This window comes from Eretmochelys imbricata, chromosome 1, assembly GCF_965152235.1.
Source record: "Eretmochelys imbricata isolate rEreImb1 chromosome 1, rEreImb1.hap1, whole genome shotgun sequence".
In the NCBI taxonomy this organism is placed as follows: Eukaryota; Metazoa; Chordata; order Testudines; family Cheloniidae; genus Eretmochelys; species Eretmochelys imbricata.
The window spans coordinates 238604221-238618157 of NC_135572.1; the positions used below are offsets into that span (position 1 = coordinate 238604221).

The 13937-nt window shown below is 44.0% G+C and overlaps 1 protein-coding gene across 2 annotated transcripts in view; it reads left to right on the forward strand.

Annotated features, from left to right (window-relative positions):
* TM7SF3 (transmembrane 7 superfamily member 3) overlaps window positions 1–13082 on the forward strand; it is a 34359-nt gene extending 21277 nt beyond the window's left edge. For both annotated transcript variants that reach the window (XM_077826172.1, XM_077826164.1), the window contains exons 5-12: window positions 843–1014; window positions 2329–2506; window positions 4339–4425; window positions 4912–4992; window positions 5784–5936; window positions 7603–7700; window positions 9036–9198; window positions 10492–13082. In XM_077826172.1, the coding sequence (XP_077682298.1) occupies window positions 843–1014; window positions 2329–2506; window positions 4339–4425; window positions 4912–4992; window positions 5784–5936; window positions 7603–7700; window positions 9036–9198; window positions 10492–10754 (1195 nt within the window). In that variant the 3' untranslated portion in view covers window positions 10755–13082. The remainder of the gene's footprint in view (window positions 1–842; window positions 1015–2328; window positions 2507–4338; window positions 4426–4911; window positions 4993–5783; window positions 5937–7602; window positions 7701–9035; window positions 9199–10491) is intronic.
* The last annotated feature ends 855 nt before the right edge of the window (window positions 13083–13937 follow it).

The following is a 13937-nucleotide window of genomic DNA, read 5'->3' on the forward strand; positions in this document are numbered from 1 at the left end:
CTTCTGCATAGTGTAATGCATCATGATAGATGGCTGTTGGCAGAAGGTGGGGAAGGATATAAGGCCAGATGGAATTTGTGCCATTGTCAAAGCACAAACGCTTTCTGAGGAAGGGCTTTTCTAAGGGCACATCTTCACTGGCAACATTAAAGCGCTGCTGCGGCAATGCTTTCATGTGGCTTGTGTAGTCGCGGCAGAGCGCTGGGAGAGAGCTCGCGCTAAAAACCCCACCTCCCCGAGGGGTGTGGCTCCCAGCGCTGGTGCACTGTTTACACTGGTGCTTTACAGCTCTGAAACTTGCAGCGCTTAGGGGTGGGGGGGTGTTTTTCACACCCCTGAGCAAGAAAGTTGCAGCACTGTAAAGTGCCAGTGTAGACAAGCCCTAAAGCTCTATGTTGTTGGATGGATTCTAAGGTAGATCTATTTCTTCTGCATTTCAGCCTACTCAAGGGGAAACATGTGAATTCTCTCCTAATGTCTGTCTGGCTGTTGTGACAATTTAAATGACAATTTGGAAAATCTGTGTTATATTTCCTAGCAATGGCTTATGTTAAGCGTTAGCTATAATGGCAAGATCTGTTGTATGTGCTGTAGAAATGCACAGTAAAACATTCTCTTTCCCAGAAGACTTTACAACCTGCGCGTATAGCTTGGAGACAGATTGAAATCTAAACTCTTCTTTAGAAAGAGCCAAATCCTGAAGCCCAGACTTGGATCTGGATGTTGAAATATCCATGTTCAGATCTGGAGTTCTGCTTCTGCCAATTATCGATACAAATCTAAGATCAGGACTCTTGGTCTGGGTTTGTGGCTAGTATAAACTTTTGTTTGTCTAATTCCAGAGGTGCCAACCCTCCCTCGTGTGATTCAGGGACAGGTCAGAACTCTAGATGGCGACTGCACTATGACATCTATCAGTATTTCTTACCAGAGAATGATCTCTCGGAAACTGCACTCCTGAACCACCTGCGAAAGATGTCTGACGTGCAGAGCGTCCGAGCTAATGGCGTTAGAGTAAGTTTGGCTAACATTTAGATTGCCAGCAAAGGCATGTGTGGGGGAAGGGGTGAAACAGTTGCAGTGTTGAAACACCAGGATGCGATGTTTCCTCTGGGTTCTGTTCCCTGTCATGACACCACAAGTATTGACCTCCGCTTGTGGAGCGTGACGTCTGTGAAATGGGTCACAAGTCAATGGGTATTGCAAAGCTATTAACTGTAACTTGTAAAGCTATTAACTGTCAGAAATTGCTGTGTATGTGCCTTGCCTTCGGGGTATGATCAGCTAGCCGGCCCATTCTGATAATGGGAAAACTTCTAAGCTGATGCTCTGTTAGAGAGCTTTGGTGTAGGGAGCTACCTGGAAATTGGTTTCTAACTTCCCGTGGAGTTTGATTATATTTGCCTTGTGACTTTATTTTTTTTTAAACTTTTATTGTGAGTCTCGATACAAATTTAAGAATTATCAAAAATCTGATTTCTGCCTTCAATCTTGAAGTTTAGCCTTAGCCAATATGGCCACCATGTCTCCTTTTTAGCAATGGTGCTGAGGCCACAGGCTGGCCCCAACAACATGGCCACTGTATCCCTCGGCTGAGGAGGAAATGTGGGGTGGGAGCAAGTGAATATAGGGGGCTTACAGGAGACTGGGGAGCACAGACGTAGAATGTGAGTAGTGCACTACTTCTCCTGTCTAGCTAGGGAGAGGATCAGAGCGGGATAGAATGACAGCTCTCCACACCCCAGGGGACAAGACAGGGGAAGCAGAGCTCCCTGTGACTAGGATGACTGCACTTTCATATTTATTCAAGGCTGAATCTTTGACCCTTAGCTCACTCCCAAATTGGGGGTGGGTCGCTTCCTACTAGAAGTGCAGAAGGGGGATCAAAATGCAGGCTAAAAACTACAATTCATGATTTGGTTTTAAAAAATCTTGTTGGGGAGGGGGGGATATTTTTGCCATTGGGGTAGTTGTAGAGTCTGACCCATGAATTTTGGGTTGGATTGGCAATACTGAGCGAGGGCTTGTGTGAACTGGCTCTTAATAGGCAGAATTCCCACTGAATCCAATGAGACTTTGGCACACAGATGACTCTTGGATTACATCCCACATTTACTTAACTCTGCCTCTAGATCTTTAAACACTGTTCCAGACTCAATACCCAACATGGTTACCCTTGGAACTTTCTTAGGCTAATCAAGGCATCCTGGTTGGATGGCATGCGCCCCAGGCGTGATGCAAAGGAGGAAAGGGACAGAGCCCTTTGTAAGATCACAAGAGTATTTATTGACGGTGACAAATTCTGGTTTGTTTGTTTTTTTTTTCCAGCTGGTTTCCTTAACAACTGACGAAAAGACCAATGTACACTTCTCCTCACTCCCTGGACAAGGAGTGATCTATAATGTCATCGTGTGGGATCCACTTTGGAATACCTCTGCTGCATATGTACCTGTTCATACCTATGCCTGTAGCCTCACTGCCCTTGTGGATAATTGTTCCTCTCTCAGTAAGTCCAGTAGACCTGTATGTTTTTTTTATATGCGTTCTTGCTTTCAGTGTGAGTTGGTCTATTTAACATGCTCAGACCTGGGCTTTGGCTTCTGCATTTGTCAGCAGCTTTGGAGACTATCTAACGCAGAGCAAGAAACTGCCTACTTTATGGCATTTTTAGAGCGTTGCTAGCATGAGAAGTGATTCTATGATGGGGGTTTCCCTAGCTTCTTTCAGTGACCCCAGATCTAACTCATCAAGTACATAAGAGCAGGTATCGCATCTACACTCTAACTGCCTACCCAAGATGTATTCTTAATCTTGTGCACCACCAGTAAGAAGGATGCAGCAAATGAAATTCATTGGTTAATGAATATGTCACATGGATTGGAACAGGACCCAGCTCTCTCCCATAGCTGTGTTAACATGGCAGTGCAAAAGGGAATAAAAAAAGTATGAAGTGTATCTGTCATCAAGCTGTTGAAATATGACTCTGCATGCAGGGAATGAATCTCTTGAGTAAGAAGGTGACATTTTTTTACACGACTGCCTTTCTGACCATAACCGCACAAGTGAGCGTTGACCACAGGAAAGCATAGCACCTGATTCGTCGCTTCCTTGCAGCTCACAAAGTTGCTTACACCTGTACAAAGTGAATGGGAGGCATGGGGGAAAATTGTGAGGAAGCAAAACTGTCATTCTGATGCTTATACCATGTTACACCTGCCTGATATATGGGGGTAAATGACTGTGCCAGGGACAGGGGCAGTGGAAAATCTGGCCCATGACATTTGAAAGTGAGTCGTGGGAGGTAAATGCTCTTCTAAAATCGTATATTGTAACTTAAGCAATGGTATTTAAACTGGTTTTGACACACACATTCTGCAGTCTGTGGGAGATAAGCTTCTTAACACGTTCAGCTGTGATAAGCTTCTTAACACGTTCAGAGAATCAAATAAACTGTAGTGTCCCGTTTCCAATGGTTGTAACACCAATAAGAATATTGCATGCAGTGTCTTGCAATGGAATATTTGAGGAAACTCTTCTGCAAGCTTCTTTTTGTTTAATGAAGATGAGGTATTAAACAAATGACTGTAGGTCCACACTAAGCCTGGTCTACACTATGAACGTATGTTGGTTTATCTACATCATTCGGGTGTAGAAAATCCCTGAGCGATGCAGTTATACCAACCCAACTTCCGACAGAACTATGTCAATGGGAAAGCTTCTCCCATGAAGATAGCTACGGTCTCTGGGGGAGGTGGAGGAGCTACGTGGATGGGAGAAGCTCTCCCGTCAAGAGCATCTTCACTAAGCACTACAGTGGTGCAGCTGCAGCACCGTAAGTGTAGACAAGCCTTAAGGGTCTTTAAATTGTTGTATGGTGGCAGTACCCATGTCATAGCATTCTGGCTGTATGTCAAAGAGGGTTGTGACTTGCTGTCTAGAAACTGCGGTTGGGGGTTGGTATAGTGTTGTAATTTAAAGACAGTTGGGAACTCATACCATGGTAATTTTACTGACTTCATGTTTACATGACATGTAACTTAATTGGAGATCTTGAACTTTTGCTTCAGGCTCTACTCTTCAGAGTCCCACTCCTGCATTGATATTAGAATGGGAAGGAACTACTGCCCTCTGTGGGATGGAATTGAAACTGTTCAATAGTTCCAAACCCTCTTCTATTAAAGGAGATGCTCCTTCAGCTCAAGCCGTACTCTGAAAGAACGTATGAGCTGTCAATACCCATAGTGTCCACAGCGAAAGCATAAGTGTCCATGGCTTGTTACCTTATTCGTAGCCCTGTGTGTAAATGCACACCCAACTTCATTTTTTGTTTCCTTATAGGAAGACACTCCACCAAAATATTCTTCACCACTTTCGCTGTTCTTGGTCTCTTTATTTGCTTCTTTGGGCACAGGTTCTGGAAAACAGGTACTGTGCATTGTGGGGGCTGAGGTGTGGCTGTCTTTGTTCTGAATGGAATAGGGCTTCCTGGCTGTAGATTTAACAAGCATAATCTGCGTAATCCTCACTCTTGATCCCACATGTAAGTGTTATGGGAAGGGACCCCTATTCTCGATCCCACAATTTTATCATGGACTGAAAACTTGTGTCTACAGTTGGTGAGAAACTGGCTGTAGATGTCACAGAACAGGAAGCTAAAACTAGCTGGAGGGGGTAGGGCAATCTTATTGTAGACTGGCTGAGTTTGGAAGAAGTGAGCTAACTTTATTTACCAGTGCCAGACATTTGGGTGGGCCTGCTGTTTGGTTATTTGCTCTGTACAAACGACATTTTTATAACGAAAATCTCATTTCCTGGAGAATAGATGTCTTTAACTGTACATAAAAGTAGGCTTAGAATGGAAAATTGTCAGAGCATATCAAATTGGTTTTTTTGTCTTTTTATTTTTTTTAGATTTGTTCTACATGGGCTTCATCGTCACAGGATTCATTTTCTTTGTAGTATTTACTAGAATAACCTCCCTTAGTTATGATGGTAAGTGAGGACAAACTTGGGGAATGGGGGGAGGGGGTGTGTAGAGAGAGAGGAGAAAAAACAAAAAAAAAAAAGCAAGATTGGGGTCAATGACAATGTCCCACTGAAATCAGTTGGGACTGGATCATGGCTCTTTGTTAAAAGTAAAAGTTGTCCTGACACAAACAAGGCCAGCAAGAGTCTGTCATGATGAATTAACATGCGACTGTGCCATCTTTAAAATTAAAAAGCTGGATCACTTTCCTGAGCCATCATACAGATTGTCCCAATAGTATCAAAAAGCCCAGAGTAAATGCTGGCTCATGATCTGCTACTTTTGATTTAGGGTGAACTGTAGGATGGCAGAGGTTAAACTGTTTGGATTTGGATACTAGAGGAAGGCCATTATTTTAGAAAGTAGTGAAGTTGTATTGTGCCTCTTCCTCCATTGTCATTGGAGTAAGAAAGGATGGTCTTGTGGTTAAGGCACTAGCCTGGCACTCTTATTGCAATGACACTACAAAATCCAGAAATACTTCTGTTGTCTCATACTGACTCTCTGGTATCCTGATCAGTGTCAGGAGGCATTTCAACAGGTACACTTGGCTATAGCCAATTTTAATGGCTTCATTATCATTTGGGCTTCATCAGATAAGGGTAGACTTAATAAACTTGAAGTAGCATTGCATACTAGCTCAAAAACTGTGATCTTTTAGGACCTTACCAAAACTGGTTTTTCCAGGAATTTGACATCTTGGAGGTGCTTTTCTTACTCCTCCCTCTCCCCCTTCTCCCCCCTTTCTCTTTTACAGTTTGTCTGATTCTGACAGCAGTAGCTGGACTCGTTGGAGGGCTTCTCTTAGTTGCTTATTGGTGGAGATTTGGCTTTGTCCTTCTGTGTATGTTGATTGTTGGACTTGTGCTGGGATTCTTCTTCTCATCAGTGATCTTCTTCACTCCACTAGGTATGCCTTGTAGCACTTTCTGTTACTGTCTGAATAGTCATTCAGAGACTGTACTGCTGCAGTGACACCAAACAACTGGGGTGGGGCTGGCTTCTGAAGTAGATTTTGATGTCTTGCTACCAGTGTAGCTTGAGACTGGGCTTCTGGGAAGGATGCCACATTCTGGCTGATCTGTGGAAAGTGACTAGAGGATTAAAATGGGTGATTTTACTAATTATGTACTTCCAAAATGTAGGGAGGATTACATAGTGTGTCTGCAGCACTTTTGAAGCGATGAGTGTTGTTGCATATGGACAGAATGCTGTTTGTAATAGGAGCTTTTAAAAAAACCAAATCCCCTAAGATGTGGCAGACTGCAAATGACTTTGTATTTGAACTTGTTGGGGCTCCCCCCCAGAGCACTTAGTATTAAATTAGATTTCTGAAACAGCAACATTACTCCCTGCGCATGTAGATCCATTCTTGCTTCTCCCTTCCCCCCAACAAAGAATCTGAAAGCCTGTAACTTGGGGAAGGGACTGTGCTTAAAGATGTTCTGAGAGCTGCTCTTCGTTTGGTGTTGTGTTGGGAGATTAAAATTCAAACAACAAGCCTTGTGCACAGTCATGTCCTGGAGGGAGGAGTTTTACTCCTAGCTGTACAAATGTGCTCTTCTGTATCTAGTCTGACTTCACGAACAGGTGCGGCTGCTGTTCCCCCTAGTGCATCTTAAAAAAGGCACTACTTAAAAGCCTGTTTGTACAGCTAGGCTATTGAACTGAAGTACTTCTGGGATAGTGACGTTAGCAAAACTGCTTCCTTCTCTCTTATTTTATATCTCCAGAGACCGCATTCATCTTGCTCTGCCATGGTAATACTGAACTCAAGATTGATCGGTTCTCTCTTCTTCTTTTTTTTTTTTTTTTTTTCTCTCCCCCCTCTGTCTCTCTCCAGCTACTGTAAACCATCAAGTCAAAGATCAGATTGGGAGAAGGGACAGCTCCAAGCTGTCGGTTTTCACTTAGGTTAAATGAACTGTATGAAAGAGTTCACTAGTGCGTGACTTAGACATTGATCCTGCAATAATCTCTATGTGCAGACCCCTGTTGAAGTCCAGTGGCTTCCAACCTGGTGCAGGGATCACCCATGCAGAGCTTGTGAGATTGGGGCCTTGGATTGTAAACCTATCTACTAAGTAAGACAGTCTCTGATTTGTGTGTAAAACTGTGCACTAGAGCCAGTTGGAATCTTAAGAATTTTTTCTAAATATCTTGTTGACATTTCGGATTTTAACATGATTATTTGCAAAATTTTTCATCAACTTTTTCACTTCTTGATTAGTTCTATTGTGTACATTTACGGTACAGTTGTTATATTAAACCCAGCAGACTGGTCGCTGACTGTTGCGATGGACTGCAAACGATGAAGATGTTGGTTTTGTATAACACAATGGACAGAAATGGAATGGAAGAAATTCAGTGGCTGATCTGTCCTGCTGCCCATATGTAACTACATGATCTCCCCTCACAGTACTCTGGAACGTATTCCCAGAACTCCCTGTATACTGGGATGAGGTTCTAGTCTTAAAATATTATCAAGTGTTGTGGTCCTTTACTTTGCAAAATCAACTCCATTTACACATGAAGTCTCACTTGTGGCTGACTCACAATGTGCTGTCTCTTCACAGGAGACTACAAGGTTTTTCGTGATGATGCTGTGTTTTGGGTGACCTTTTCCTGCATAGCATTGATGGTGCCAATAGTCTTTGTTGGCTGTCCAAGAATTGTAAGTATTTGCACTACCTGGCTTCGCTTTCTACAACAGTTGAGCATATGTGTGTATCTGAAAACAACATACTCCTCTAAAATTTGGTAGAGGAAGAGGTTTGCCTAAGGATGTAATCAGAGTCCTGACTCTCTCTGAAACCTTCAGAGCCTGCCCATCACTTTTGTGTGTTTAAAAACAAAATACGCCAAAATATGTCACAAATTATGTATGTATTGGGACCCTGTTGTGCTGGGTACAGTACAGACACCCTTAAAGATTATAGTCTCTTCAGGACTGTGTTTTGTGTATGTCTACACTGCAATCAGAGGGGTCACTGCAGCACATGTGTGCATATCCGAATTCGCTTTGATTCAGCTTGCTCAGACAATAGCAATGAAGCCATAGCAGCATGGGCTAGCCCCTAGAGCAGAGGTTCTCAAACTTCATTGCACCATGATCCCCTATTCCTGTACGACCCTGGAGGGAGGACCAGAGCCTGAGCTTGAACCCTGCTGCCCCAGGTAGGGAGGCCAAAGTCAAAGCCCAAGCACCACCAGCGTGGGGTGTGGGGGGCCCAAAGTCTAAGCCCAAGGACTTCAGCCCCAAGAAGGGGCCTACAACTTGAGCCCCGTCGCCCTGGGCTGTAGTTGGGCTCAGTCTTTAGATTTGGCCCTGGGCCCAGCAAGTGTAAGTTAGTCCTGGTGACCCCATTAAAATGGGTTGTGACCCACTTTGGTTGGGCTGCTGGGGGGGAGTTAGGGCTCTGGGCTGGGGGTGCAGGCTAGAGATGAGGAGTTTGGGGTGCAGGAAGGGTTTCTGGGTTTTGGGGGGGGCTCACGGGTGGGGTAGGGGGACTCGGGGTTGGGGCGCGGACTTATCTCTAGTGGCTCCTGGTCAGTGGCACAGTGGGGGTGCAGAGGCAGGCTTCCCGCCTTTTCTGGCACCACGGACCGTGCTGCGCCCCGGAAGTGACCAGAGCCGGTAGGGTCCCTGGGCGACGCACTGCCTTACATGCCTTACTGAGTCGCAACCTGAGCTTTGAAAACCACTGCACTGGAGTACACCTCAAGGGTCCTGGTCGGGCTTGTACAGCTCAAGCTGCTGTGGCTTCACAGCTCTGATCTAGCAAACTCAATAACAAACTTGGGTATGTCTACGTGTGCTGCAATTACCCTGCGGCACTGTAGACTTACACTAAAACAAGCTGCAACAAGTGTTTTGGAACAAATAAAAATGGGGAACGCAGGAGGGAAGACAAGATAAAAAAGAACTCTCACTATGCTGTCTGTATGGAAAAGATAGAGGCTGTTCTTTAGCTGGCCATTGGAAGATCTGATCTTTCTGTCTTTGTAGCTGAACATATTGGCCTGTGGCATAGTAGGCTCTTATTCAGTCGTCTTAGCAATTGCTTGTTACCTGTACACAAGTCTCGCTTACATCACATTGGACCTACTCAGGAGGGTTCTGAATGACGACTTCAGCCAAGCGTACACCAATGTGCCCTTCCAAACAAATGGTGAGTAATTAGGTTTTGTCTCTTCACAAACCATTAAGTGAGTAAAAGGACTCTGAAGCTCTTACTGAGAAGAGCTGCTTCTGGAGCCATAGCTATCTGGTACTTCCATGGCCTCTGCCTTGTGGTATGTGTGCACCTCCCATGCATTAAGACAGGGGTGGCCATCCTGTGGCTCCGGAGCCACGTGCGGCTCTTCAGAAGTTAATACGCGGCGCCTTGTATTGGCACCGACTCCGGGGCTGGAGCTACGGGCGCCAACTTTCCCATGTGCCGGGGGGGGCTCGCTGCTCAACCCCTGGCTCTGCTCCGGGCCCTGCCCCACTCCACCCCTTCCCGCCCCCTCCCCTGAGCCTGCTGTGCCCTCGTTCCTCCCTCCCAGAGCTTCCTGCATGCCACAAAACAGCTGATCGGGAGGTGCAGGGAGGGAGGGGGAGGTGCTGATCGGTGGGGCTGCTGGTGGGTGGGAGGCTCTGAGAGCAGGGAAGGGGTGCTGACGTATTACTGTGGCTCTTTGGAAATGTACATTGGTAAATTCTGGCTCCTTCTCAGGCTTGGGTTGGCCATCCCTGTGTTAAGATGACTGTGTTCTCTCTCTCTCTCTCCCCCCCCCCCCTTTCTATTGAGGGATTTTTGAGGCTTTTCTATTAATGTAAATTAATGGGTGAGGAGGTGGGTTTTGCAACTTTCTTTAGAGCAGCTCCAGGCTACTTGGCAAAGATAGGCTGAAGTACATGGCTTCCAGATGCAACTAAAGGCTCTGGGCTTCTGTAAGATCCCAACTTGCAATCTGATTTTAAGAGAGGGTAACTTTTACCCAGTGTGAATCCTGTAACAAATGCCTGGACCATGCCAAGGCGAAGGTGTCCATTTAATGATTAAGAACTGGTTTAGGAAACTTTCTCTCATATGCTAATCTTCAGAGGCCCTCAACACACTTTTTAAAAACCTTAATCACCACAGCATGCTTGAGAGAAATGATTCCCCCATTTATAGATGTAGAAACAGAGTTTAAGTGAGTTGCCCAGAGTCCTATAAGAAATAGCGAGGCAACGCTGGAGTCGTAAGTTTAACTCAGGCCTGTACTTCAACTACAAGAGCACCGTCTCCCTCTACAAATATACTGTGTTTATAGTAGGCACCCAGCCCTGTATTTTCCATTCCCCTATGACTGCTTGGTCCAAGCATGTCAATATGCAAATCAGCATCTAAATCTGAGCCTGACTTTTGTGGGGGAGTGGGGAAATCCCTTCATTCTGATACTGTTTGAATGAATGGCTTCCTATTCCACTATAGATTTAATCATCCTGGCAGTATGGGGGATGCTCGCAGTCGGTGGAATAATGGTGCAGCTTCGCCGAGAGAGACGTGAGGTACCCTTCCCACCACACCCTTACCGTATCTGGAAGCGAGAAAGGGAGCGCAGGATTACTAACATTCTGGATCCTAGCCACCACATCCCTCCTCTGAGAGAGAGGATCCATAACAAACTATCGCAGATCAAGGAGTTCTTCCGAAAAGAGCAGCCAGCTGGGGAAAGAACTCCATTGCTTCTGTAATTTAACCAAATGGTGCACATTGATAGCTACTCAAAAGGGCTCTAAGCATCTAAACTAAGGTGGTGATGACCAGCATCTGTCCAGCAGTGCTGACTTGGTGTTCTTATGACCTAATCCCGCTTAACAAAGCTACAGTGTATGCTGGACGTGGAAGACAAACCTTTATCTGGCTGATACACTCACTGCTGTCCTGTGCTCTTTCTCAATGGCCCACTTGTCCTGCTGTAAAAAATTCTGGTTCCTGCAGAGACTTTGCACTAAGGGTGGAGTATATTTGAGTGCAATGACTAAGGTGTTTCTCTTTGTGAGTCTTGTTGTGTTTGTTGGAAATGTTTAGGTATGTGAAATCTAAAAACAAAAGCCTGAGAAGGTAACTTGTGATTTAAATATGTGCAATGTCAAAACTCTTCCTTTGTATCTTGTAATGGATTTTCAAGAGACCACCTTGATTCTCACCAGACATGAGCATCCTATGCTGAACATACAAGGGAAGAAATATCTAGTCTGTCTTTAGTATTGAAGTATCCTAACTGCAGTGTCTTCACAACTATTAAACCTTCAATATTGGTACCAAACCCACATCTCTGAACACAGTAATGGTTTTTAATAGGTATATTACTGAACCATCACAAATTGTACTAAGTAACTTTTGTGTTTTTAATTGCACTGGATTAATATTTGTATTTCTGTGTGTTCAGCCAACTGGACTCTGCCTCAGAGATAGAATAAGAAGGCTCCTTTTCATCCTCCCTTTTAAGCTATCTGTGGGGTGGGATAACGTCCTTTCAGTACCAAGCTGCTTGTCTGGTTTCTGCTTGAAGAGTTGCCCAGAGTCCTACAAGAAGCATTGAGGCAAAGCTGGAGTTGTAAGTTATAAGAGATGATGGCTTGCTGATCAAACACAAGAGTCCCCTCCCATGCTTAGCTTCCCTAATTGTTTCTTTGAGCTAGGAACACCTAAGGGCTAATGGCCTCCTTGTTTCAGCTACTGTGCTTTGTAAATAGCTTTGGTTCCTGAGAATTGATTGAGTTAGCTCTTCATAGAAGAATAACCTCAAATTCAGCACTTCTGTATTTAAATGCAGATTTTCTTTTTTTCTGAGCTGTCTCAAAACACTAACCCTGCCTCTTAATCAGTGCTTTCCTCTCCCCTCCCCTTTTGGGTTGAGAATGTGAAAAGTATACTGCAGGTAAAGTATTGACCTGAAGCCTTGCTGGTTGGTAATATGTACGTTTCTCTTACACTCCAGTTAGCACACTGTGTGTGAAAGGAGTTACCCTTACATAGAGTTACAACCCTTCATATTCCCGAGAGCTAGTGTCTTTTTCTTTTTAATCACTGCTGGAGAAGTGAACAAGAGTGGCTTGGTTTGGATCACTCAGTAAAACCACAAATCCAAGCTTTCCTCCAGCTCCTCCTCCCAGGCCTCTAAATGCTGTCTTCCCCTTGTGTGTGTATGTGGCTATAAAGTCCATACCTCCCAAGTCCTGACCTAGGTTATGCAGGAAGTTGTACCTCCTTCCTCTTCCCTCATCACCCCCACTTCTGTACCTCTAACTCCTAGGCAGCAAGCAGCATTGACCTCTCTTGCTTTGTTGTAATGCTCTTCAACTTTGTATTAGAACAGCCACTAACAAATAGTAAAATACTAAACTTACCAGTGCAACTTGATGACTAAAAACTGAAATTCTTTCAATATCAGATACCATCTTTGAATGACAAAGTGGTAAAGGAATTAAGTTTTTAACAATAGCTTTTGAAAGCTGCAAAACATCTGATGGCATGAGTTGACCACAACCTTAACAGCAACAAGAAGCCTTCCCTTGAAATCTTGATACTTCAGACCATTTTAATACTACTTAAGCTAATTTTTAAAATGTTCATTATGGGGTAAAAATTAGGAAAGATGTGGCATAGTTTCTTATTTCTTCAAAGGCTGATTTAACTTAATTTTAAATCAGTCATTCACTGTGGGAGCTAAAAAGCAAGGGCCAGATTCTAGCATAGCTCAAATGAAATCAGTAAACTATGTTGACTTACACCAGTTGAAGATATGGTCCGGAACATGCTGTCTTTCAAGTGTCTCGAGGGAAAACTGTTTCTCATCTACTGGACTGTAGCTCACTGACTAACTTTTATAGCACTGATGATGCTGAGTAACTTTGCCACATCTGATGGCCAAAGTAGCAAACACTTAACTTGGATCTGAAACTACCCTTATATATGTTTACCTTGTTTTTATAATTGCCATGATTAACATTGTGAAAGAGAAAATATAAGTTACATGTGTTCCTATCTTTTATAATAAAGATTTTTTTTTAAGAGTACATGGAACTGAAGTCTGCTCTTATAGTGGGTTTTACCAACTTTGGTACAAACATGATCAAAACATATTTCAACCTTTTGTCTGTTCTGTAAGTCTCTTGTGGAGATGTTCAGAAGGTGAGTATGGAGGCTTCATTTTATCTTTTGTACAGTAAGATCTTGAGTTCCCATCTGAGATCTTGTCCACATTGTGCTCAGAGTCCCTGCCCCAAAGACCTTACACCATAATCAAAGATTTGGAGAAAGGAAACTATATAGCTGTATTTTACACATTGAGGAAATTGAGCCAGATTAAGCAATTTGCCTAAGGTCACACAAGAAAATATTAGCAGGGATGGGAATGAAACGCAGATCTCCTGTGTCCCAGTCACAGCCTTAAAACTGACCATCCTCTGGATTTTTGAAAAAGGCTTTTTCTAATCCACGAGTGCTCTGAGAAATGTCCTTTTGCAGTGGGTTTTTGTAGCTCTACCCTCGGCATTGCTTCACGTTCTCCAGCCTTGTTCCCTATGCCTACTTATGAATTCATGTCGTCACTTGTTAAAGATTAACATCTTGGCACCAAACTCCCCTTTCAAAACAAAGCCCACACGCCCTGACACTAGGTCAACTTAATGAAGCACTGCAATTACCTGCACCATACTCTTACTTTGCTACGACAGAACTTTTTAGCATCTGGGACTTTAGAACTACTTCCTCCCTCAAACCAAGGTGGTTTCTTCTGTCTGATTCCCTTTTTAAGGGACAGCTGTGGTATGGCCAGTATCCTAGCTCCTTTAATCACTAGGACTATTTTGGGTGAGAGAAAATGGGCCCTGTCCATTTTTCACAATGTGGGCCAGAGAGCAAGGGTCAGA